At 42.0% G+C, this 23,870-nt stretch overlaps 1 protein-coding gene across 1 annotated transcript in view; it reads left to right on the top strand.

Annotated features, from left to right (window-relative positions):
- The first annotated feature begins 3,710 nt into the window (after positions 1 to 3,710).
- ANO2 (anoctamin 2) overlaps positions 3,711 to 23,870 on the top strand; it is a 536,951-nt gene continuing 516,791 nt past the window's right edge. The window contains exons 1-2 of the mRNA XM_036759072.1: positions 3,711 to 3,894; positions 5,542 to 5,874. Coding sequence (XP_036614967.1) covers positions 3,745 to 3,894; positions 5,542 to 5,874 — 483 coding nt within the window. The 5' untranslated portion in view covers positions 3,711 to 3,744. The remainder of the gene's footprint in view (positions 3,895 to 5,541; positions 5,875 to 23,870) is intronic.

Here is a 23,870-nt window from a genome sequence, read left to right as displayed (position 1 = left end):
CCCTAGATCCCAATGGAGGTGCTAGGTTTAGAGCATTAACTGGAGGAACCTGTAGTGTTGCTGGTCCTGCCCTCTCCTGTCACTCTCATTTACAGGCCAATTTAACACCCTCTAACTTCAGCCCTGATCTCGAGGAAAGCCCCACCTACCCATTCCCGTTAGGCCTCTGCATGCACTCTTCCTTCACACTTATCTCGTTCTCCCTTGTATCATTTACCTTTGACAGTTATCTATTCCCCATTAGACTGTAACCCCCTAGAGTAGTAGCTATCATATATCTGTGTCTCTATCTCTGTCATCTCTTCCCTCTCCCTTCCCATTTCTGTCTCTCCATATCTATTTCCATCCGTATCTGGTCAAAGCATCCCCATCCTCAACTCTGTCCCCATCTCCATCTGATAAAAGCATCCTCATCCCCGTCCTCATCCCTGTCCCCATCTTCATCCCCATCCCTGTCCCCATCCATATCTATCTATATATTTTTGCAGGCCCAGTTCCCTGCTCCTAGTTTTACTTAGCCCTGGGGTCTTATCACTGCGTCCATCTGTCCTCTTTGCCTGTCTGTGTACTCCTACTTGTACTCCAACACCTGCCAAACTCCTTCCTTCTCCTCTCCTCCTTTTGAGAGTTGCTGGTCAGTCCTTGCCCATGCCAGATGTTTGAGGGCTAGACCCTATAAGTAATAGTCTATCCCTTTGCCAAGCATGACTGTACCTGACCTAGGAAGATTGCCCTGGGGTCCCATGCCATACTTTTAACAAGGGAGGCTTGTAACATTTCTCTTATTCATAGAGAAGATGCCTAGGTTCTCTTCTCCAGTAGAACTTCCTGGAGTCAGCCCTCCCCACCCCAAACAAAATTTTCAATGGTTATTAAAATTCCTAGGTAAGACAGGATCCAGGGAAATTGCTATTAAAATTTTCTCCAATGTTTTTTAAATTAAAAAAACATTTCTATTGTGCATTTAACAACTATCAACAATTGAAAAACATGTCAATGTTTAAAGAAGAATAAGAAAGAGGGCTGTAGAAACTTTTGTTACTTAGTTTTTTGAAGTCAGGGTTGGTCTATGCTTTGACCAGAGTGTTCAAGTTTTTAAAGAAAAGTTTTTAAATAACAGAGAAGACCTGGGAGACATTCCTCCTAGGGAGTAATGAAGATTGGGAGAGATGAAAGGAGGTCCAGTCTAGAGGGATGGACCCTGACTAAGTTACAGTGTGACCCATCCTGGGCAAGTCACTTTTCTCTGACACTTAGTGTTCTCATCTACAAAGGAATCTTTTATTAAATGTTTAAAAAATTATTTAAATTAATTAATTAAATTATTTTTATTAAAACATATTTATTCAGCTCTTATTTGGTATGAAGTGCTATACTAAGCATTGCGGATACACATAAAAATAGCTGTTCTTGAGACGGGCGCATCTTAACAGAGGGAGACAGCTCATGATAGGAGGTTTCATCTCTAAGTCAAATGGAAAGCCCCAGTGGTCGTTAGGGCAGTGAAAAAACACATGGTGATTCATCTTTCTTAATGTCATTTCTATGAACAAAATCTTTTCTAACATTGAACCATTTGATAGTATAAAGGACTTTGGTGCTAAGAACTTCCTTTTTTGGATCTTCAATAGCTGTGGAGGCTCAGGAGGTGGGGGCTACAGCATCTGTAGAGGCAAAGGTCAAATCTTCACAAGGGTTGCTCCCCTAAAGTGATGGCTGGAGGTGCTAGGTAGCAAGAAAGGCTGGTGCTCTGGGGGATGTGGATATTCTCAGGGCTCTGGGGCACAATGTCCTAGGCTATCTCCACTCCTGATGGGAGGTGATAGTCAAGATGGTGGCAGATGTTTGATGTGCATGAGATATGCTGCTCCCTGTCTCTCCTGCAGGATGCCTTGCTGCTTGAGTGAAGCTGGCTTGCCAGCCTTGTTGGTTTGTGGCTGGTTGATAGTTGGTATTGGTCTTATCAGGGAGAGGGTTGTCCCCCAGATGATGGCTTTGTGGATCAGGCTAGGAGAGGAGTTACTAGTTTGGATGGGGCACTGCTTTTGCCTAGAAAGTCTTTTCTGTAACTCCTAATTATTGTTTTAATTTTCTCTTCATTGGTGGTAAATTCATCCTTTTCATTTTTGCTACTGGTAATTTGGTTTTCTTCTTCCTTTTTTTAAAAAAAATCAAATTAACCAAAGGTTCAGCAATTTTATTGTTTTTTTCATAAAACCCTCTCTTGGTTTTATTTATTAGTTCAATAGTTTTCTTGATTTCAATTTTATTAATCTCTCCTTTGGTTTTCAGTATTTCTAATTTGGTATTTAATTGGGGATTTTCAATTTGTTCTTTTTCTAGCTTTCTCAGTTGCATGCCCAATTCATTGATTGCCTCTTTCTCTATTTTATTACTGTAAACATTCAGAGATATAAGACTTCCCCTAAGAATGGCTTTTGCTGCATCCCATAAGTTTTATGTTGTCTCATTGTCATTCTCTTGAATGAAGTTAATTGTTTCTATGATTTGTTCTTTGGCTCCCTCATTCTTTAGGATTAGATTATTCAGTTTCCTGTTAATTTTTCCTCCATCTTTCCATGGCCCTTTATTACATATAATTTTTATTGCATCATGATCTGAGAAGGATGCATTGATTATTTCAGCCTTTCTGCACTGGATTGTGAGGTTTCTATGCCCTAGTACATGGTCAGTTTTTGTGTATTTGCCATGTACTGCTGAGAAAAAGGTATATTCCTTAAAAAGATTTCTCTAGCTCTAAAGGTATGATTTTTCAACCCACAGGTTCCCCTCCCCCTTCCCTTGATCCTAGATAGCTGAATTTTCTGAAGTGACAAAGTGCTGTTCAGTCGGGAGCTTTAGAAGAACTGTGTGTGAACAAATTTAAAAGATGGGCTAATATTGCTGAAATATTAGCAGAGTGAAAAGAAGTTTGGAGTAATTTATTGTATTTTTGCTGCTCTTCTCCTAGGGTGTAGGGAGAGCCCTTAGACATCTTTATATTTTAGACTAACAACCCCTTCTATCTGCCTGCCTGCCTGCCTACCTGTCTGTCTCTTTCTACTTGGGAACAGAGAGCCTTGTTTGGAGTTTTTCTTATGGCTGCTGACCTGATCTGAGTGGGGCTTGGGGTATTACAGAGGGGCTGGGAATAGGGAAAGGGATCCATATTAGCTAGGTGCTAGGCTGTTGTTGTGGGGGATGGGCTTAAAGTATTATCCTTGGGCAGCTAATTCAAGGTGCCTCTCCAACTGGATTCCCAGCTAACCCCTCCCTGGGATGAAAGCACTGCTCTCCTCCTATTCAAGGATAATAGCATTACCGAGAACTGGGAACGTGAAAGAGCTTATGAGGTCAGGGTCAGAGTGTTAGCCCTAGAGTGGGGAGGGCTGTGGCACTAGGAATCCAGAGGTCCCCTATCCATTTATCCTTTACCCATCATTCTATTCCCATCAGCATTGTCTACCAAGAGCTATCAATCAATCACTGAGCATTTTTCTGTGTGTCAGGCACTTCAAAATATGAGCACATCTCACTAAGGAGATACAGGGACAGGCAAACCAGGTAGAAGTAAAGGTTAGAGGTTCCCCCCACCCCAGGATATCTAACCAGAACTCCCTGTGCTACTTGGGTTTTCCCTTCTCAGAGTTCCCAGGATTTTCCATCCACCTGACTTTCCCTCCGCTTTCCACAGGTCTCTCCCCTCTCCTAGACCTTCCCAAGCTCCCCTGCTCCCCACGCCGGATGCCTTCCCGAACAGTAACCAGAGAGGCCTCTTCCCCGAAGCACAGCAGACTCAAGGTGCCTCCCTCTGTGTCCCCTGGCCAGTTGAGACTAATCAACAGAGCTCCTGAGCAACATGACTCCCACGGTGGGCATCCCACCGGCAGCTCTGTGAGTATTTGCTTAGAGATGGGGGTGAACCTCAGGCTCTCATCTCTCTAATAGGGAGGGAGAAGCAGAGAACCGGAGGACAGTCTTGGGCCCCTCCCTTCACCTGCAGGGGGATCGTTTAGCTAGAAGGCCTGGGAGAAGGGGCCCAAAGAGACCTCTCTCACTCCTAAAGATGCTGGTATTTCAGCCCAGATTTTTTGGGACCATCAATTTTTTCTACCCGCCCCATTGTTTTCCTTTGGGCAGGTGCATTCTTCTCAAAGGACAATGAAGAAGGAGGAGGAAGAAGGAGAGAAATTGAGAGAGGCCAAGCAAGTGATCCCACTTTTGGGGCTGCAGCCTCTCTAGTTCCCTTTTCCTATGTTGAGAATGGCAAGATTTCTTCTTCTTCTTCTTCTTTTTTTTTTTTTTGACAGTGGTGCCTCTATGGCTCTCTCATACCTCTCCCCTGTGCTCAGAGCTTCATCTGGTTGCCCAGGTGACCTCTCAGGTGACTGCCGAGGCAGCTGGGTACCAAACCCACAATCATAAACAGGGAAACACCCAAAGGCAGGGAGGCGGGACTCTCCCCTGCTTCCACCTTCCTCCTCCTCCTTTCTGAACCTTCCCACAACAAGGGGGCGGGGTGAGAGGAACAGGTGTCAGTTCTGAAGACCAGGGTCTTTACTCTTAGCAAGCAGAGGAGGAGGATGGTGTGGGGTTGTGAGGAGCACAGTGGGCAGTAAACACGTGTGGGTTGGGGCGGGGAGGGGCACAGAGGAGTGGGCCACATAGGGCTAGGAACTGATTCTTGCTCAAATGGATCCAGAGAACCTGCCTGTAAGTATACTGTGCACGTACATGGCAAAAGTGTCTGTGTGAACACTCAGATGTGTGTAAAAGTTGGTGTGGAGATTGATACAGGGATGTGTGAGTACGCAGATATGCGTGTGCATGTAAGCGTGGGTGTTCACAGGATGTCTTTTATGACTCAAGTATACATCCTCCCTTCTTTCTGGTTCTTAGACCCCATAGTTTCCTTCAAAGCTCAGATTTAACAGTTTTCTACATGAGGCCCTACCTGATCCCCATAGTTGCAAGTATTCCTCGTACAAAATGACCTCGTGTTTATTTGGTATGTATTTGTATATGCATTCATATGTGCATATGAATTTATATTATATATAATATATATTATATGCTATATATTACATATTATATATGTTGTCTATACTGATATGTTTATATATTGTTTTCTCCTAAGGTAAGCTCCTTGAAGGTTTCATTTTTGGGTTTGTGCTGTTTCTGGCCTTACTGCCTAGCATGTTGTAGGTATTGATGGAATGACTGATGTGTGTGTGTGCGTATGTGCGTGCACACAGGTGTAAGTGTATTTTTGTGTGTGTATGTGTTTATGTACTGGGTAGGTGTATAAGTTGGAGTCTGGAGTAGGTCAGTGTGGGGTAGGGATGGGAAGTAAATAATGGGATTAAATCAGCCTTGAATTTCACCTTTGTATCTTGGGCATCCGATTTCTACCCAGAGGACTCTCTTGGGGCATACCCTCTGGGCCCCTTATGTATTTAGCCCTCTCTGTATTCAGGACCCCTGTTCTGATTTTCACTCTTCACTCACCTGTTACTGTTGTCTTATTCTCACTCTTGCCAGGCTATCAACAACTTCCTGGATCCCAATGACCCGACATCATCCGAGGCCCGCCAGAGCCGCATGCACTTCCTCGACAATCAGAGGAAGGTTGATTATGTCCTCGTCTATCATTACCGGAATCGAGGCGCCCACCCAGGCCACGGCTCCCCTGGCCGCCACAGGCTTCCCCTGGCTGTCATCTCCAATGGGGAGATGGGCAAGGAGCGCAGGCAGGGTGACATGATGATTGAAATGGGACCCCAGGATGCCTTGGAGGAGGAAAGGAAGGAGCAGAGGGAGGAGTTTGAGTCTAACCTTATGGAAGCTGGGCTGGAGCTGGAGAAGGACTTAGAGGTAAGATTGGGGAGGGAGGCAGTTTGTTGGGCAGACAGGCATAAACATTTATTAATGCTTAAAATGTAGCAGGCATTGTGCTAAGGACTGGTGATACAAATATAAGCAAAGAGAATCCCTGCCCTCAAGGAGGTTACATTTTAATGAGGAAAGACAACAACATGAAAAATGGAACTGAAAATTGGGAGAGGGAGGAATGGTACCCGCCAGGGGCATGGTACCAAAGTCCAGAGAGTCAGAAGCAGAGCTGGGAGGGGAATGAAGGATGACTGGCCTGGACTCTTCATTGATGGAAGGTAGAGAGTGAGCTCATCTTTAATTCAACATCATTCCATGGATTTGTTCTCTTTGTACCTTGTTATCCTCTTGTCCTCACCATTTTAATTTAATTCAATAAGCGTCTATTAAGTTCCTACTGTGTATAAGACACTGTGCTAAGCTAGAAAAAATTAGACACAGACCCTGTCCTCAAGGAGTTTCTAGTCTAATGGAGAAGTCATGTACATGTACTAATAACCATGATAAAAGCGGACTATGGTAAGTAACAAAGGATAGATCTAAGGTGCTAGGAGGAATTTGAGAAATAAGAGGTCACTTTTAGCTGGAGCATTCAAGGAAAATTCTTTGGAGGAAATGGCACCTGACAGGCAGTATGGGGTAGCAGATAAAATGCTGAACCTGAAGTCCGGAAGGATGGCCTTCAAATCCTGTTCCAGGCACCCTAGGCAAATCACTTAACCTTTCAGCCTCACTTTTCTTGTGTGTGGGGGACAAATCATGGCACTTAGGTTACAGGATTGTTGTGAGGGATGAATGAGATAATATGGAAAGCACTTTGCAAACCTTAAAGTACCATTGCAGTATTCATTATTATCATCACGGAGCCCTGAAAGAAGGGAGACATTTTTAAAAGGTGGAATGAATGATTGAAAAAAAAACATTTATTGAACACCAACTATATGTCAGGTACTGGGCTAGGTGCTGAGAATTCAAATACAGAAGTAAGATGGTCCCCATCCTCAAGGAACTTAAATTTCTTATAGGGGATAAAACAGATTTAAGAGAGTTTTGGTATGGAGAATGACAGGTACTATGAGTGGGCAGTCATTTGTCATTTTTTTTCCCTCTGTAGTAATGGAAGGATTGACTTGATTCCTTTTCCTGTAAAGATTAAAGGGGAGTGGGAGTGGAGAAGGAGGGAGAAGGTAACACTCACCGTGGCTGTTTCAGGAGGTGCAGAGGAGTCGATTTCAGACATGGGAGATGGGAGTCTAAGCAACATGGTGCAGTCCAATGAGCCCTGAACTTTGAGTCATAGACCCTGGGTTCAAGCCCTAGCTCTTCCACTCCTCAGCTCTGTGATCTTGGGCAAGTCACTTAATAGACTTCTATTTCCTCATCTGTCAAATGAGGGGAACACAGATGCAGACCCTGCCCTTGAGGAGTTTCTAGTTTAATAGGGAAATGATAGCCATATGCTAATAACCATGATAAAGGTGCACTGTGGATACAGGTAATAAAGGAAAGATCTGAAGTCCTAGGAGAAACTGGAGAAAGAAGAGGTCATTGGTAGCCAGAGCAGTCAAGGAAGAGTCTCTGCAGAAAGTGGCACCTGAGAGACAGTATTGTGTATTAGATAATATCTAAAGTTTCCTCCAGCTTTAAATCCTTTGAGAAAGTCAGGAACAGGAGATATCAAATAGCTGAGTTTGACGAAAGGCAGAGATGAACAGTCAGTTGGTATTTGGGCGTGTGACCTCATTCTATGACTTATTAATTGGGAAAATAGTTTCCCCTCTCTTGACCTCAGCTTCTGTATTTACAAAATAGGGATTATATTTATTCATATTCATATTTAGACATAGGAATATTTCATGTTTATTTAAGGTCATTGGGGAGGATAAAATGACAATGTATACAGTATATACCATAAATACGTCAAAGAGATGTAATTTTTTGGTGGAAAAGACTCATGGGGAAAGTTGCATCTGCCCCTCGCTGTTGTTGGTGCATGCCCAAGGCAGTCAGGCTTCTTCTTTTTAAGACCATAGGATTTAGAGCTAGAAGAAACCTTAGAGATCTAATGCGATGCCAAACTAAGCAATTAGCATGGTAAGTCTGTAACATAATATAATTAATATGTTGCACAATATCCCAAAGCCAGATTACAATGATTTTTGGATTTTTGTCTTTTGGTTCATCTATGGTGTGTTGGCATATATAATTGAGATTTCACAGGGAGTGGAATTCTAGTCTAAATATTCTCTACACCCTTTTGGCTTGCACCTCCCCACACAATTCCTGAACCCAAAGCCCGGCCCTGAACCAGATAGGTGGCTGTTTGAGTAGAGGGAAAAGAACGTGCAAAAGATGTGGAGGTAGAATCAACAAGGCTGGTTAGAGAGAGAGGAACTAAGGATTACCCTGAGATTTCCAGCCTTTTTGTTGCGAGTGACCTAGAGAAAGACCAGAAGAGAGGTTAAGTAAGGGAGAAAAGATAGTGAGTTTGTAGGCCTCAAAATAGTCCTGTCTCCTTTTGCATCCATCCCTCTGAATTATGTGCAATTAACAACTTAATTCCTGCTTTATTTTGATGGCTATTGAACTACCTTCACCCAACTCTTACCCGTGGCTCCAAAGAAGCTGTAGCATGCACAGTGGCCCCTCCCTGATAAATCCATCTTGGCACATGGTCTAAACCAGGGTAACTGACAGGCCTCAAACACATTAAGTGAGTTAAGGGGATGTCTATCTCAAGCACGTGAGAACTTCCCTGGGCAAGATGGGCTGATGCGAACAGTTTGTTCCAGCGGCCATGAGGTCGGCTGAAGTAGGTAGTGTGGAGCACATTGAGATGCTAAGGCCGCGGAGTGCTTGGAGCCACATCCCGAACCATCACCAGTCCCCTTGACTTTTGTCCTGCCGCTGGACTTTGATGACTCTGGAAGAGAGAGCGAGGCTGATGACTTGGTGCACCTCTGCCTCACTTAAATCCAAATACAAATCACCCCATGATTTCATGGGTCTTCTTCAAAACAAAGGGACAAAATAACAACCGTGTGCCAGGCACTGTGCTAAGCACTCTACAGATATTATCCCATTTGATCCGATAACAACCCTATGTGGTAGGTGCTGTCATTGTCCCCATTTTTCAGTTGAGAAAGCTGAGACAAACAGAAGTTACCTGATTTGCCTAGAGTCATGTAGCTAGTAAGCATTTGAATAGGCTAGGTTTGGACTCAAGTGTCTTTTACTCCAGGTGCAGTGTTCTATCCACCAAGCTACCTGGTTGTCTCAACAAACTTTCCCCACAAGTTCATACAGAGTCCAGGGGAAAGTGGGCTCAGGTTTAGAGATCATGTGTGGCAAAGAGGTAACTCCCAGATCCTGGTTGCAGGGAGTTCTTTTTTCTGGTTCAGAAGTTTCACTTTCTCCAATTCTCTATAATCATGAAGGATCTGCATCCATCTTTCCTTGGTTCCTGATACTCACAGGTGCCAGGTACATCTCTGGAACACTGCAGGGAAGATGGGAAACCCAACATCCTCTGGACTGTCTGGCCGAAGGAAGGGCTGGGAGGAAATAAGTCCAAAGTCAAGGCCCCTCCTTTCTCCCAGGCTATTTCCTCCTCAGGAATATGTTGGAAAGTCATACTTACTCCAATTTCTGGAATTTATTTTTTTTCTGGCTAACTTGATTTTTTTTAAGATAGAATCTAGAGGGCATAAGGAGAACCCCTCAGTCAATTGTCATGGACCTCTTATCTAACATTATTTCACTTCATTAAATGGCTTTCAAAGACTTTTTGCGTTTAGTCTTCCCTAAGGCCCGTGACTGACTGAGCTGTATTCTTACCTAGTTAAGGTATCAAGGCTAAATGCAGGTGAGGTGGTTTTGCCCCTACCCTTATACTTTTTAACTTGGCAGGCAGAATTTTTAGAATTTTAGAAATGAACAGGACATTACAGACCATCTAATCTAACCTGTACCTAGCAAGAATCTGACAAGTGATCAGCCAGCCTTTGCTTAAGCTCCCAGTAAGGGGAAATCTTCCTTTCTTCTGAGAAATCTCATTTTCCTCTTGGATGTCACTAACTGTTATAAAGTTTTGACATGGAGCTGGATTCTTGTTCTTCGTTGGGTCTTTCGGGTATCGAGTTCTTGTAAATCCCCAGGAGAGCAACTTCCATCCATCAATCGATCAACAAGTATTTACTAATAGGTAGTAATCAGCTTTTTGTTGTGCAGTCATTTTGCAGTCATGCCTGACTCTTTGTGACCCCATTTGGGGTTTTCTTGGAGAAGATACTGGAGTGGTCTGCCGTTGCCTTCTCCAGTTCATTTTACAGATCAGAAAACTGAGGCAAGTGAGGTTGAGTGACTTGCCCAAGATCACACAGCTCTTAAGTGTCTGGGGCCACATTTATACTTATGAAGATGAATCTTCTTGACTCCAGGCCCAGTGCTCTATCCACTGGGCCACCCAGCTGTAAGCTTAATGATTTAGTAATCAGGATTATATTGATTTACAAGGTAAGGAGCTGGATGCTTGCAATCTCTCATGGGGAAAGAGAGGAGATAAGCACCTTCTATATGCCTAGTAGAAGTCTGAGTGTTATAAAACATGAAGGAAAAAAATAGAAGAGGCTATACTCACATGGTATGGGATATGGTGACCCTGGAGAGCCTTTCTGGCCCTTAGTAAAGGCTCAAGAGAGACTGTAAGAGGAACCTTAGCTATAGGAAGAGACTATCAGACACAAATGATTTAGAGAATAAGCAATGACGTTACCTGCAAAAACTGAATTTATTTCCATTTAGGACCACAGGATGTTAGAACTAGGAAGCACCCAAGGACCAGCTCATCTAAGCCCCTTATTTTATAGATGGTGAAATTGAGACCCATAGAGCTGAAGATATTTGACAAAAAAAGGTAAACCCCAGGGTTTGAAGGATTTCTTAATTGTCAAATCTGATAAGTGCCTTTTCTTAATCATCCTTCTTGATCTCTCTGCAACATTTGACACTGTGGACTACCCTCTCTTCCTAGATGCTCTCTTCTCTGGCTTTTTGTAACTGTTCTCTTGGTTTTGTTCACCCCTCGGTTTCCTTCATTGTATCTCAATCCACAATGCTCCCCTCCCCCAGTGAACTGTAGATATACCCCAAGGCTTTATCCTGGATATTCTTGAGTTTCTGTGTTCTTTCTAAGCAATTTCCTAAGATCACACGTATTCAACAATCATTTCTGATGCCTAAATCTATATTTTTAGGCCTTGTCCTTTCTCTTCTAAGCTCTAGTCCTACCTATTGGACCTATTTGTAGGAGAGGCATCTGTTTTATTCAGGGGGGCTGTGAGGCTCAAATGAAGTCATGGATGTAAAGTATTTTGCAAGCCTTAAAGTACTATATAAATGCTAGCTGTTATTGTTGTTAGTCTCCAGTTTGTGGCAGGCACTAAGATGGAGGAGGACTTGGAAAGGCTTCCTGTAGGAGGTGGCATTTTGTTGTCATTCATCCTTTGTTTTTTTATTTTTTTGAAGAGGAGCAATGACATCATGGTACCACCATCCTGGAGAAAATAAGAGGCCTCTGGAGTTTGTGTGGGTCCAGTGATGTAGGGATATTGCTTTGACAGCTATATGGAGGGCAGACAGTTCTTGACTTGTGTGTGAATTGGATTTAAGTGAGGCAGAGTTGCACAAAGTGGTCAGCCTTACTCTCTTCCTGAGCCATCAAAGTCCGGTGGCAGGACAAAGTCAGGACCACTGGTGGCCTAGGATGTAGTGAATGACCTTACCACCTACAATGTCTGACCAAGCTCTAAGTGCTCCAGAGCGCTTGCCTCAGCTGCCTTCATGGCTGTTGGAACAAATTGTTTTTATTCACCCATTCCTCTAGGGTTATTTTAGTGGAGGCTTGGAGGAAGTCAGGGAAAGCAGGAGGTAAAGATGAGGAGGGAGAGCATTCTAGAGATTGGGTATGGCCAATGAAAATATCTAGAGCCTTGAGAAGGAATGTTCTGTTCAAGGAAAAGAAAGAAGGCTAGTGTCACTGGATCAAAGAGTATGTGGAGAAGAGGGGTGTAATATATAAAAGGACCAGAAAAGTGGAGGGGACAGATTATGAAGGCAAAAGGTAAAAAATATGAAGATATTATTTGGCAACAGATCGGATATGGAGGATGAGAGAGAATAAAGATTTGAGGATGATGCCTGGGTGGTTGGGTGGATGGTGGCACTCTTAACAGCAACAGGGAAGTGAGGAAGGGTGGGGCTAAGGTTTTGTGGGGAGAGATCATGAGCTCACTTTTGGACATTAGCTATAATCATCGTGTAAATAGTTTTCTTGGTCCTGTTTACTCTAAATCTTACTTGGTCCTGTTTACTCAGTTCATATAAGTTTTACTAAATTTCCCTTCATTCTTTATGTACATTATTTCATGAAGTTCAATAATACCTCTTTACATTCATAAACCACAGTTTGTTTAGCCATTCCCTGTCTCATGGATACCAATGTTGTTTCCACATTTTTGCTAGCCCAAAAACGCATCTACAAATATTTTTTGTATGTATGCAACTTTCTCCTCTGTCTTCGACATCCTTGTCATCTGGTGTTATCACTAAATCAAAGGTTATATACAATCTGGAACTAACAAAATCCCAAAATGTTTTCTATGATGGTTGGATCCATTCACAGCTCCACCAATAGTGTGTTTATCTGCCTACAACCCCTTAAAATTTATCAGTTTTGTCTTTGCTAATCTAACGGGGATGAGGTAAAACCATATTGTTTTGATTTCCATCTGTCTTATTTTTAGTTATTTAGAATATTCTTTCCCATAGTTGAACAGCATGCTCTTACAGAATTATTTGGGAGTAAGTGGAGGTTAAGTGATTTATTTACTCTTGGTAGCATAGCTAGTATGTGTCAGAGGCAGGACTTGAATCCAAGTCTGCTTGATTCTATGCTCGCCCTTTAGTCAATGTACCACTATGTAAAGCCCAAGAATAGAAGGTCATATTATAGAGTATTCTAGAAGGGGGAAGGGGTAAAGAACAGAATCAATTAAGAAAATTTTTCTTATTAAGGGGCATCACAGATGAATATCATGTAAAATGGGGTGAGATTATGGTAGCTGTATGGGTGGAGAGAATTCTGTAGTACTCTTATGTGGTATGAAAAAGCTAGTGCTGAGAGAGGATCGAAGAGAGGAAGAAAATATATTATCAATAAGTATTTGTTAAGATCCTAATTTATAGAGGCAGCTAGGTGGCACAGTGGATAGAACACTGGCCCTGGAGTCAGGAGGACCTGAGTTCAAATCCGGCCTCATCCGCTTGGCACTTACTAGCTGTGTGACACTGGGAAAGTCACTTAACCTGGTTTCCTAGGTGCCTCTCCCCCTCCAAAAAATTCTAATTTGTGCCAAGCACTGGGCCAGGTGCTAGGGCTACAAGTATAAAGAATGAAACAATCCCTACTCATGATGAGCTTACATGCTAATGGGAGAGACAACACATACGTATAAAAGTATGTACAGCAAAAATAGTAAATATAAGTAAAAAATAATAATAAAATAAAAAATAAGAAAAAAAAACCCTGACGAATATGACATGGACACATATATAGTAGTTAAATACAATGTAGTTTGGAAGCAAAGGAACTAGCAGTTAAGAGAAATCAGGAAAGACCACACATAAAAGATGGTGTTTGATCAACAACTTAATAAAAAAGATTCAAAGAATTTTGACTAAGGTTGAGTAATGGGAAGGTGGGGGAGATTTTCTAGGAGAAGACTGAAATCAGATTAGTGTGAACGAAATAAACAATATGGTCCTAGTACTGATTTAAACCAGGAGAAAAAACATATATAATAAAACAGAATTTGGTGGAGAAAACCCAACCTAAACAATTTTAACCACAAAAGTGAGTAGATTAGATTCACTAATAAAATAGAAAAGAATAGCAGAATGGATAAGAAAATAAACCCCAGCAATTTGCAGCATAGAAGTCATGCAGCTAAAACATAAAGACCAAATGTTACAATGAGTGACTATGACAAAATTAATTATTCTTCAGACAATTCTAAAAAAATACATGACATGCAGTCATGATTTCAGGTATGACAATAGCAAATTGTGCCTCTGACACAAATGATGGCAAAATTTGATATTCAGACAGAAAAATATTGCTGTTAAGAGAGACAAGCAGGAAAGCCACATTATGCTTAAAGGCATAGTTAACAACTCAGATCACATGATTATATCAATAGATACAGAAAAAAGCCTCAGTGAAATATGGTATCCATTTATGTTAAATTCTTTAGATGTATAGGCATGGAAGAATCCTTGTTAAATAGGGTCAGAAACATATATGTAAAATCAAGAGCTACCTTGCATTCTTTTCTATGGAGTAATACTATAGAAATTGGTATTTGATTCTTTTTTTGGTCTGGACTGGTGGTTTCCTCAGCATAAAGAACCCTCTACCAATGCAGATCAGCATCTTATCTGCACAGCTAGTAGTTATCAGAGGTTATACACTTGAAACCCAGGTCTTGAATCTGAGGCCAACTCTCTTTCCTACTGGCTTTACATAATTGACATTAAGAAAGCTTATATACCATTAACTGGTATTGAGAGAGAATAGTATCTAGGAATAAGGAAGTGAGAGAACTATTGTCCTCTAATCTGGTTAAAACATATCTGGAGTATTGCTTCAAATTCTAGGTGCCACATTCTAGGAAGGGCAGTGATGAACTGGAGACTTCCCAGAGGAAGTCAACCAGGACATGGAAAGAAAGACCTTGGATTCATGTCATAGGAGGATCAGTTGAAGGAATTGGGGTTATTTAGCTTGGAGAAGATATGACATGATAGTCATCCAAAGTGCTATATTCTGTTTAGCCCTAGAAGGCAGAATGAGGAGATGTGCAGAGAGGCCAAAACAGGCTTTATTTGGGAGAAACTTCCTAACTATAAGAGCTATCAGAAAGTGGAGTGGGTTGCCCCTGGAGGTAGTTGGTTTCCATTGGGGATTTTTGAGAAAAGGCTGGAGGACTATTCATTGCATTCCTTTTTTCAGATATAGGTTGGAATAGATGGCCACTAAAGTCCTACCCCAGCTGGAAATTCCATGTTTGTATTATTTTTCCCATTTTATGGATGACAGAACTGAGGGTCAGGGCAGGTTCAGTCACTTGTCCATTGTCAAACAATCACTAAGCCAGGCCTCAGAGTCAAATACAAGTGCTATGCTTTTTTTTTTTTTTACTAGCAGATGGTGATTCTTTATAGGATGTTATGCTGTTTACTTTTAGATGTTCAAATAATCTATATTCAGAAAAAATGAACAACTGAACAAGTGAACGAAGGCAGCAGGCCACATAATATATTGAATGTCTGTTGTCCTAGTCTTTGTGGTAATGAGGGAAAGCAAATTGGTGTTTACAGGAAGGGACTGGAAGAATAGTCTATAGGTTTTACAAAGGGTACTACCCAAATTCTTACCTGAAATCTCTTTACTGAACAAGGACAGGTGTTCTGCTGAAATCCCCTGTCTTCTTTCCAAAATCCCAGTCAATCTGGGTAGGTTTGTTTATATACCATACAGTGGTGGGGAGGGAGATCTCAGTTTATTGCTGGATGGGTTCTTGGTCAGCTTTGACTTCCACACTGGATTCTTTACTCTCCCTGTTCTTAAATCCTCTGTGATTCGAAAACAGACTCCTTGCTCTGGCCAGTATCATGGGGACAGCCATGGCCAAAGGCACAGAGAGAGGAGCTGGGGTGTGGTAGATGAGGAATGATAAGCAGGCCATTTTGGCTGGACGATAGAGTGCATGAAGGGAAGCAATGTGTAATAAGACAGGAAAAGTAGATTGGAGTCCTTCCGTGGGGGCTTCAAATGCCAAAGAGGGCATGTTCCTAGAGGTAAAGTACCATTAGAGTTTATTGAGTACAGGAGCAATATGGTCAGAGGAAAATCACTTTAGCATCTGTGTGGAGGAAGGATTAGAGTGGAGAGAGACTAGATGGTTTGGTGAATAGAGCAGGGGATGTAGAGTCAGGAACACCTCGGACACTCTTACCAGTTGTATGACTCTGGGCAAGTCCTATAACCTCTACCTGCCTTAGTTTGCTCATCTGTAAAACAGGGATAATTAGAGCACCTAAGGGAAATTGTAAGGATAAAGTGAATAAAACATGAAGAACTAGACTTGGTCTAGTAGATTCAGACATGAAGGTGAACCTAATGAGGAGGGTGGATGTGCTGAGAGACAGGGAAGGGGTGGAAAATTCCTCTCTGGAGGACTTTAACAAGTAGAAGCCATGTGGTTATTTGGGCTCATGTAGGCAGGGGTACTTTAGGGACCTCCATTTGCTAAGCACAGTGTGTATTTTTCTTCCAAACCCATGTTTTCCTTTCTCTTAAGTAACCCTCCCCACCCCACTTACGTGTTTTCAGAGCAAATCCTCTCTACAGGTGGGTCTCACACTTAGCTCATGAAGAGACAGTTTGGAGATCAGAGATATCCCAAGCCTGGGAGTGGGCCTATGAGGTTTTAGCCCCTTCTTAGGAACAGGAAGCTGTTTAAGGATTGCATTTTGTTGGGGTTTGTCCATGTGTAACCCCTCGTCGGTTGTAAGCAACCACAACCCCCTCCTCTCCCCTCCCCACCCCTCACCCCCACAAGGCTTTCCAGTCCCTGGGAGTTTGTGTGGGTTCTTGGTCTGACTCCCAGCATGGCCCACCACTCCCTTGTAACCATGTTGTACATGTTGCTATGCGCTCACTGTTCGAAGTAGAATTGGAGAGTTGTTCAAATCATCACAGACCCAGGAGAAGGATGGGAGGGAATAGGGGTGGGGAGTGGGGCAGGTACAGACTCCTGTAACTGGTGTTTGGAAACTCTGGCCGTTTAAAAAAGTTCTGTCATTTCTGCAGTGCATTAACATTTACAAAGGACTTTCCTCACAGCAACTAGATGAGGGATAAGGATTATCACCATCACCATATTACAGATGAGGACACTGGTGTTGAGTGGTAGTTAATGACTTGTCCAAAGTCACTGAGATAATAAGAGTCAAAGCTTGGAGTCAATTCGAGGTCTGGAAGATAAATGTCAGACTCTCAGTCCATAAACATTTATTAAGCTCCTACCGTGTGCTGGGTACTATGAGTATTTTTTTCTCTTACATACCCATTAACATGACACTGGAGACTGGGAAGGTTGCTGGAACCCAGAAAAGAATCTACACAATTCATACACATTCCTTATTTCAATCAGAGCAATGAATTTCTTCAGATTTTAAAGTTCCAGAGTCTGGGCATGATGGATAGGGGACTGAACTGTGGGTAAGGAGGTCTGGGCTCTTAACTTATGCCAGGAAGATCACTTCTCTGGGTGTCAGCTTTCTCACCTGTAATTTGAGGGGGCTGGACATGATCTTCCACTTGCTGGCTTCTATAGTTCTAGCATTCCTTGGCTCATGGATAGATAATAACACAAGGCAGTATATGGGCGTTGCCGAATGAGGGTCGCAGGACTTCTAGGGAGGGAGAGATAAACTGCAGTGGTCAGAGGAGACCTCACTGAGAAAGTAGAATTTTCCGCCTCCGTGTTCCCCCTCCTCTTTGGAAACCTAAACTTCCCACTGCCTTTTCCTTCACCTTTCCCTTTTTCATTCTTGAATGCTCTAGGATAAATTTATTTCTCTTTCCTGCTCTTCACACCACTATTCTCCAGTCTACCTCCCTTGTAGGAGCATCTTTTTCTTCCCACCTCTTGTTCAGCCCTTGGGGGGTAGGGTGAAGCAGAAAGGGAAAAGCTCCTCATTTCCCACCTGGGGAGGAGAGATGAGTTGCCACGGCAACCTTCAGGCCTCTTGCACTGAGAGGAAAGGGCAGAAAGAAGCTTTGTTTGTAGAAGGATGAATGTGGGCAGAAAGAGCGAAAGGGCAGGGAGAGATGTCAGGATCTGGTTTCTGCCTAGTGCTCTGTGGGGGAATCATATACTTTTCCTCCTCCCTTTTCAAGGAGGAGGATGATCAGTAACCCTTGGTATTGGATGCTAGCCTGCTCACTGGCCCTGGATCTGGGAGCATTTGCCCTTCTATGGAGAAGATGGTTTGCTTAGGTTATTAGAGATATATGTTAGTGCTTCAAGGGACCTTAAAGGTCACCTGATTCTATCCCTTTGTTATAAAATATAAAATATTTCTCTATAAAGAGGAAAGAACTGAGGTTTAGAAATATGAAATAATTTGCCTAAAGTCCCACAGCTAGTTAAGCGACAATTTGGAATAAAACAAATCTCTTCAATAATCAGCAGTTTTTAAAAACTGAGTCCCTGGAGATGCAGGGCCCTGAATGAAAGGCCATTCTTTGGAAAAATAAAACAAAGCCAAACTTCTTTTCTCTCCACATCGGCCAACCTAAGAGGGCAGCTATAGGCTGCTTGGACAGCTGGATCCTGGCTCCCTGGAAACATTTTAAATTGTCAATGGGCTTTGTTTGCAGCAGTTATTAATCTGTTCCTGAAAGCCTCAGAGGCTGTTTTGGGAAGGCCCAAGGCTTGAGCTAGGGTAGTGAAGTCCCTGGAGCAAGTGTGATGACATTGTAAGAACAAGGCTGTCCAGGAAGTCACTCTGAAAAAAATGGGTACAGCCAGCCTTTAGGCAGAGACAGCTCAAGCCTGAGGAAAGTCCAGGATGTAGGAAGAGACAGCTTTTTGACTGGATCCTGGGGTAGGCTGAAAGCCATAAGCCTGGAGGGGCCCACTTGGGGATCCTTGCCCAAAGGCAACAGTAAAATCATTGAATCTAGGAGTTAGGAAGAACCTTGAAGGCCTTCCAGTTCAACCTGCCTCTGGACAAGAATCTTCTCTACCACCTTCCCAACTAGTGGTCATACAGCCTTTGCTTGAAGACCTCTAGTAAGTGGTAACCTAGTACCCAGTCCACTTTGGGATAGCTCTAATTATTAGGAAGTTTTCCCTTATAGAGAAGCCTAAAGCTGCCTCCTTGGGCCTTCCACACATTGTTTCTAATTCTCCTCTCTAGACTCAGGCAGAACAAGGTGGGAGTTGAAGGGAGGGGCAAGAATGTGACCTATGTACTCTGTGAGCTGATGAGCTTGACTTTGATTCCTGTGAAAATTCTTAAAGAGATGGTCCATGGTGGTTAGTCAGTGAATTATCTGCTTTACTTCTTTTAGTCTCCTTAGAGTTACTGCGAAGCATTCCTGTACGTCACTGTCTGGGCCTCCATTCCCCCAATTTTAAAATGAAAGGACTTAGAATTAACCTTGCAGAGTCCTTCTAGCCTCAACATTCTTTGATTGCATGTTTCATTATTCTGTGTTATTGCAGGGCTCTTAGGATTGCTCCTGAGAGGCCCAGAGAGTTTGAGGGACTTGTCATAAATCATACAGGTAAGGCAACTTCTAGGTTTCTAGGGACTGGGCTGTCTCTTGCAATGTTTGGTGTTAGCCCCAGTCGCTCTGGAGCAGTCTCTAAGTGAGGCCCATTTCCCTTTGGGGCCTCTTGTCTTTAGTAATGAGGTACTTCACAAACAAAACATGGTGACAGCAGCCTGGGTCATGTTTTATAACTTCTGATCAAGGCATGAGGCTGGGGAGCCTCTGGGCCTGGACTATGTAGGTGAACTCTCATTTGGGTGAGAGTGTTATACACAATGTATAAATTACTAGGGTCCCAGACCATAAGCTAGAATTTCCAGGGAGTAGTCAGCCTATTCCTGCCCATCCTTTCTGGAAAAGTAAATCATAGATTTATTAATTTAGATCTTTGGGTTTGAAGAACCCATAAATTGGCTGGTTCAGTCCCAGGCAGATAAGACCCTACTACAGAGAATAATTGTCTATCTAATTTTACAGAGGCCTCCACTAAAGTCCTGCTTTGATGCCACATAGTGGTGTGGATATGACTTTAGGCTCTTAAAGGCTCTGCTATATGATAGTATAGCCCGAGTTCCAACTCGTCCTCCTAAGGCAGGTATATAGCAGACAGAGCACTGGGCCTAGAATCAGGAAGACTTGGCACATAGTAGGCACTTAATCCCTTCCTTCCTTCCTCCCTCCCTTCATTCTTTCCTTCCTCCCTTCCTTCCTCCCTCCCTTCCTTCCTTCCTCCCTTCCTTCCTTCCTTCCTCCCTTCCCCCCTTCCTTCCTCCCTTCCTCCCTTCCTTCCTTCCTTCCTTCCTTCCTTCCTTCCTTCCTTCCTTCCTCCCTCCCTTCCTCTCTTCCTCCCTCCCAATGTGGGCCCAGAAATGTGCTCTTTGTTTTATGTCTGAGGATTTTATGTCTGAGGACTATCCCAGCTTAGTTTCTTGAGGCTTATCACTAGAAGTTTAATCAAGAATTTATGTTTTATTTAATTTTTTTTCTCTTTTACTTAGCATTTACTTTTTCTTTCTTCTGCCCCCCAAATCCTCACCCCTAAGCACTGGGAAAAAAGAAAAGTAGAATCTTTGTAATGAAAATGCATGGTTAAGTAAAACAAATTTCTATATTGACCATACCCTAAAACATGTGTCTCATTCTGCATATTTAATCCATTACTTCTCTCTTAGTACTTTGGAATCATGGCTGATCATTGAGTACTCCAAGCCTCAGTAAGAAACAAGGCCAGTACAATGAGCTTGTCTACCTGCTTTGGACACTGGCAGGCAGCCTGAATCCAATGTGATCTCCAACTTTTAATTAAATCCTGTCAGGTCCATAGAAGGAGATGGAACCAATTCCTGGCTGAGGATAGTACAAGGAAAAGAAAACAAGGAAGGGCAGAGGCCAACACCTACCTAAATTGGGCCTTTAGGAGAGTAGGGAGAAGCCAGGGATTGTGAAAGGGGCTGGGGCCTGGTCCTAGTCACCCCATCCACAAATGCAGTGGAAGTGACATCTAGAACTGTAATCTTGCGGATAAAAGATGAAATGACTGAGGAAACAATGGTTTGAGCTTCTGAGCACATTGATTTATTAAACAATACATGCCAAGCTTTGGCACTGAACTTCAAATACAAGAGGAGACAGATTTTTATATGATATAATATATAATTAAAGACCATCAAATAAGACCAATAAATTAAAAGAAAGCAATTAGGTATACAAAATTAGGTAATCTTATTTCCAATTGGATGAAAGATTAGGGACTTTCCAAGTTGGGAGGGACAAGGAAAATAGTGTAATTTCTCTGAAATCAGAAAAGTCAATGTCTTGCTCCCTCCCCCAAGTGTCTGTGTTAGGTCAAAGGAACACAAAAACAATACCCAATTGGCCAGTACAGAGCCAGTTTTAAGGTAAGACACATGGTTTGCTTGAGATACATAATTGTGAGGAAACTCCTTGTATCAATCAGTCTTGGATCTGACTGTTTCTGGTCAGCATAACTTAGGTCCCCAGTTAAGGTCTCTAAGCAGTGAGAAGAAGTGGTCCAGCTTCCCAGAAATACAGGGCTAGGTTCAAACAATGGAATAAAGTTTTCTCACAATTCCCACAACTGAAGAAAGTTTTCTCATAAGACAGAAATTGAACTAGTTCCACAATTGAATAGAAAAGGAATAGAGTTAGCTCCAGGACTGAGTCACAAGATGGACTTAGTGTGATTCACCCAATTCCCACTACCACTTGCTGTTCTAATCCTCTCAATCCTACTGCAGAAATCCCAATGTAATTTCCTTTTAGAAATTATTATGGTGCTTTGAATAGAATGGTAGCATAAATCTTATTCAAAAAAGCAGTAATAGCCATAAGAATGCAAGAGAACTTTTAAGTGGTCATGGAAATAATAAAATCTGACCACAGAGGAGTTAAAAGTACAGAGTTCCTACTAAGAGGAATACTTTCAAGATGATCTGGTCATATCATGTGCATAGACGATTTTTTGTTTTGTTTCGCAAGTAAGGAAATAAAATTTAGTAGAGTTATGCTTTATTGATGAAAAAACTTTAAAATTGGAATACTGGCAGTTTATTAAAGGAGAAAAACAAGAGCAATCTACATATTAATTATTGGAATTCAGCACCTCAAGTTTAAAATAATTTGTACTTGATATTATGAAATCGTGATGTTTTGATGATCAAATCACACTTTAAGTTGTTCCGTTTCCAATGTCTGTCTTTAGTACTTCTTGTCAATGAAAAAAATTCCTGTTACAGAGAATATTGTTCTAAAGAGTGTGGATGATAGAACCAATGGGGTGTGCCCTTCCCATCCAAGAGCATGGGAGTGAGCAGAGCCTGACAGTAACACAAAGTTTTAATCCAGAAAGTGAAGCTGAGGATAAAAGCAAACAGAAAAACTGAACAATGAAGAAACACTATAGGTTAAGGGAAGTCCAAAAGGTTAATCCGTAGGAGGCAACAAGTACAGGTAGAGAAGAAAATGGTCTAGCCAAAAAGACTGCAAGAGAGCAAGAAAGTAAGTACATGATAAATAGTGAAAGTAAAGTCCTTCAGGAAAATATTAGAAGGATAGGGAATAGATTAGAACAGAAGGTGGAAAACCTTTCTGAAGTAGAAGACTGCCTGAAAAATAGAACGAAGCAAAGAGAACTTAATGATTCCATGAGGCAACAAGAAATGTTAGAACAAAGTCAGATGACTGGGGAAAAAAATAGAACATGTATATCTACTATCAAAAACAACTGACATGGAAAACATACTGAGGAGATGTAATTTAAGATTCATCATACTCTCTGAAAACCATGACCAAATTTAAAAACTAGTACTAGATAGCATATTTTTAAAAAAATCACAAAAGAATATTCAGAGCTACTAGAACCAAAGGACAAAGTAGAACTAGAATCCCTGGCTGCATCCTAAAAAAAAACCTCAGATTGAACACATCCAGGAATGTCATAGCCAAAATTCAATCCCTTTTATTAAGGGGATTTGTTCTGTAAAGTTTGGATTCAGTCAAAGGGCCTTCCTTAAGGACCTAGGGGGCTCATCCCCTTAATAAAAGGATTAATAAAAGGATTTGTTCTGTAAAACTTGGACTTAGAAGGTTGCACCCAAGGACCTAGAAGACCCCAAATGGCCTTGAGGCCTCAGGTTCCCCACCCCTGGTAGAGGTTGAGACCCAGAATGAGACATACATTTTCAAACATGACCAATGTGTAGTTTTGTTTTGAGTTCTTTCTTTCTCTCCCTCTTTCTTTCCCTTCCTTCCTTCCTTCCTTCCTTCCTTCCTTCCTTCCTTCCTTCCTTCCTTCCTTCCTTCCTTCCTTCCTTCCTTCCTTCCTTCCTTCCTTCCTTCTTTCCTTCCTTCCTTCCCCTCTCTCCCTCTCTGTCTCTCTATCTCTCCCTCTCTACCTCTATCTCTCTATTTTACAAAGGAAGATTTTGGGTTGGGGGGAGTTATAGAGGTAATGAAAGGGGTCAGTGATAGCCAAGAAAAGAAAAGAAAAAGAGTATCAATGAAACATTAAAAAATATATACAGAAGGAGGTTCAAAAGGGCATTATTAGTATTATCCTATTAAATATACACTTAAAATTTTGCACAATAGAAATTCATAGTTTCCTACATGACTCTATTTTTCTGTCTTTTATATAGAATTGTTCTATTTTCATAATATAAAAAAATTAAAGAGAAAAAAAACAAAGACAAAAGTTTTGTCTCCATTTGCCTTGATTGCCTTTGTTTATTTTATGGAACTTGAATACTTTAATGGTGTGTCTTCCCCTTGTACCCTATGTACTATTTTTCTTGTGTTATTCAAGAAGCCCCTAAAACCTTACTTCTAGGAAGCCTTCCAAGATTAAGTGTAAGGGAGATGGTAGTATCTTCTTCCTTTCCCAGCCCTGCTGTCCAAGTATGGAGTCATAGTCTTAGAACTGGAAGGGAATTTGAGGTTATCTAGTTCAGTTTCCTCTTTCCAGATAAAGAAATTGAGGACCAGATAGATTAAAGGATCCATCTAAAGTCACACAGTCAATTAAGTGGCCGAGGTAGGATTTGAACTTTGG

This window comes from Trichosurus vulpecula, chromosome 5 (genome assembly GCF_011100635.1).
Source record: "Trichosurus vulpecula isolate mTriVul1 chromosome 5, mTriVul1.pri, whole genome shotgun sequence".
Lineage (NCBI taxonomy): Eukaryota > Metazoa > Chordata > Mammalia > Diprotodontia > Phalangeridae > Trichosurus > Trichosurus vulpecula.
The sequence above is the reverse complement of the archived record's forward strand: the minus strand, read 5'-3'. Positions and strand labels throughout refer to the sequence as shown.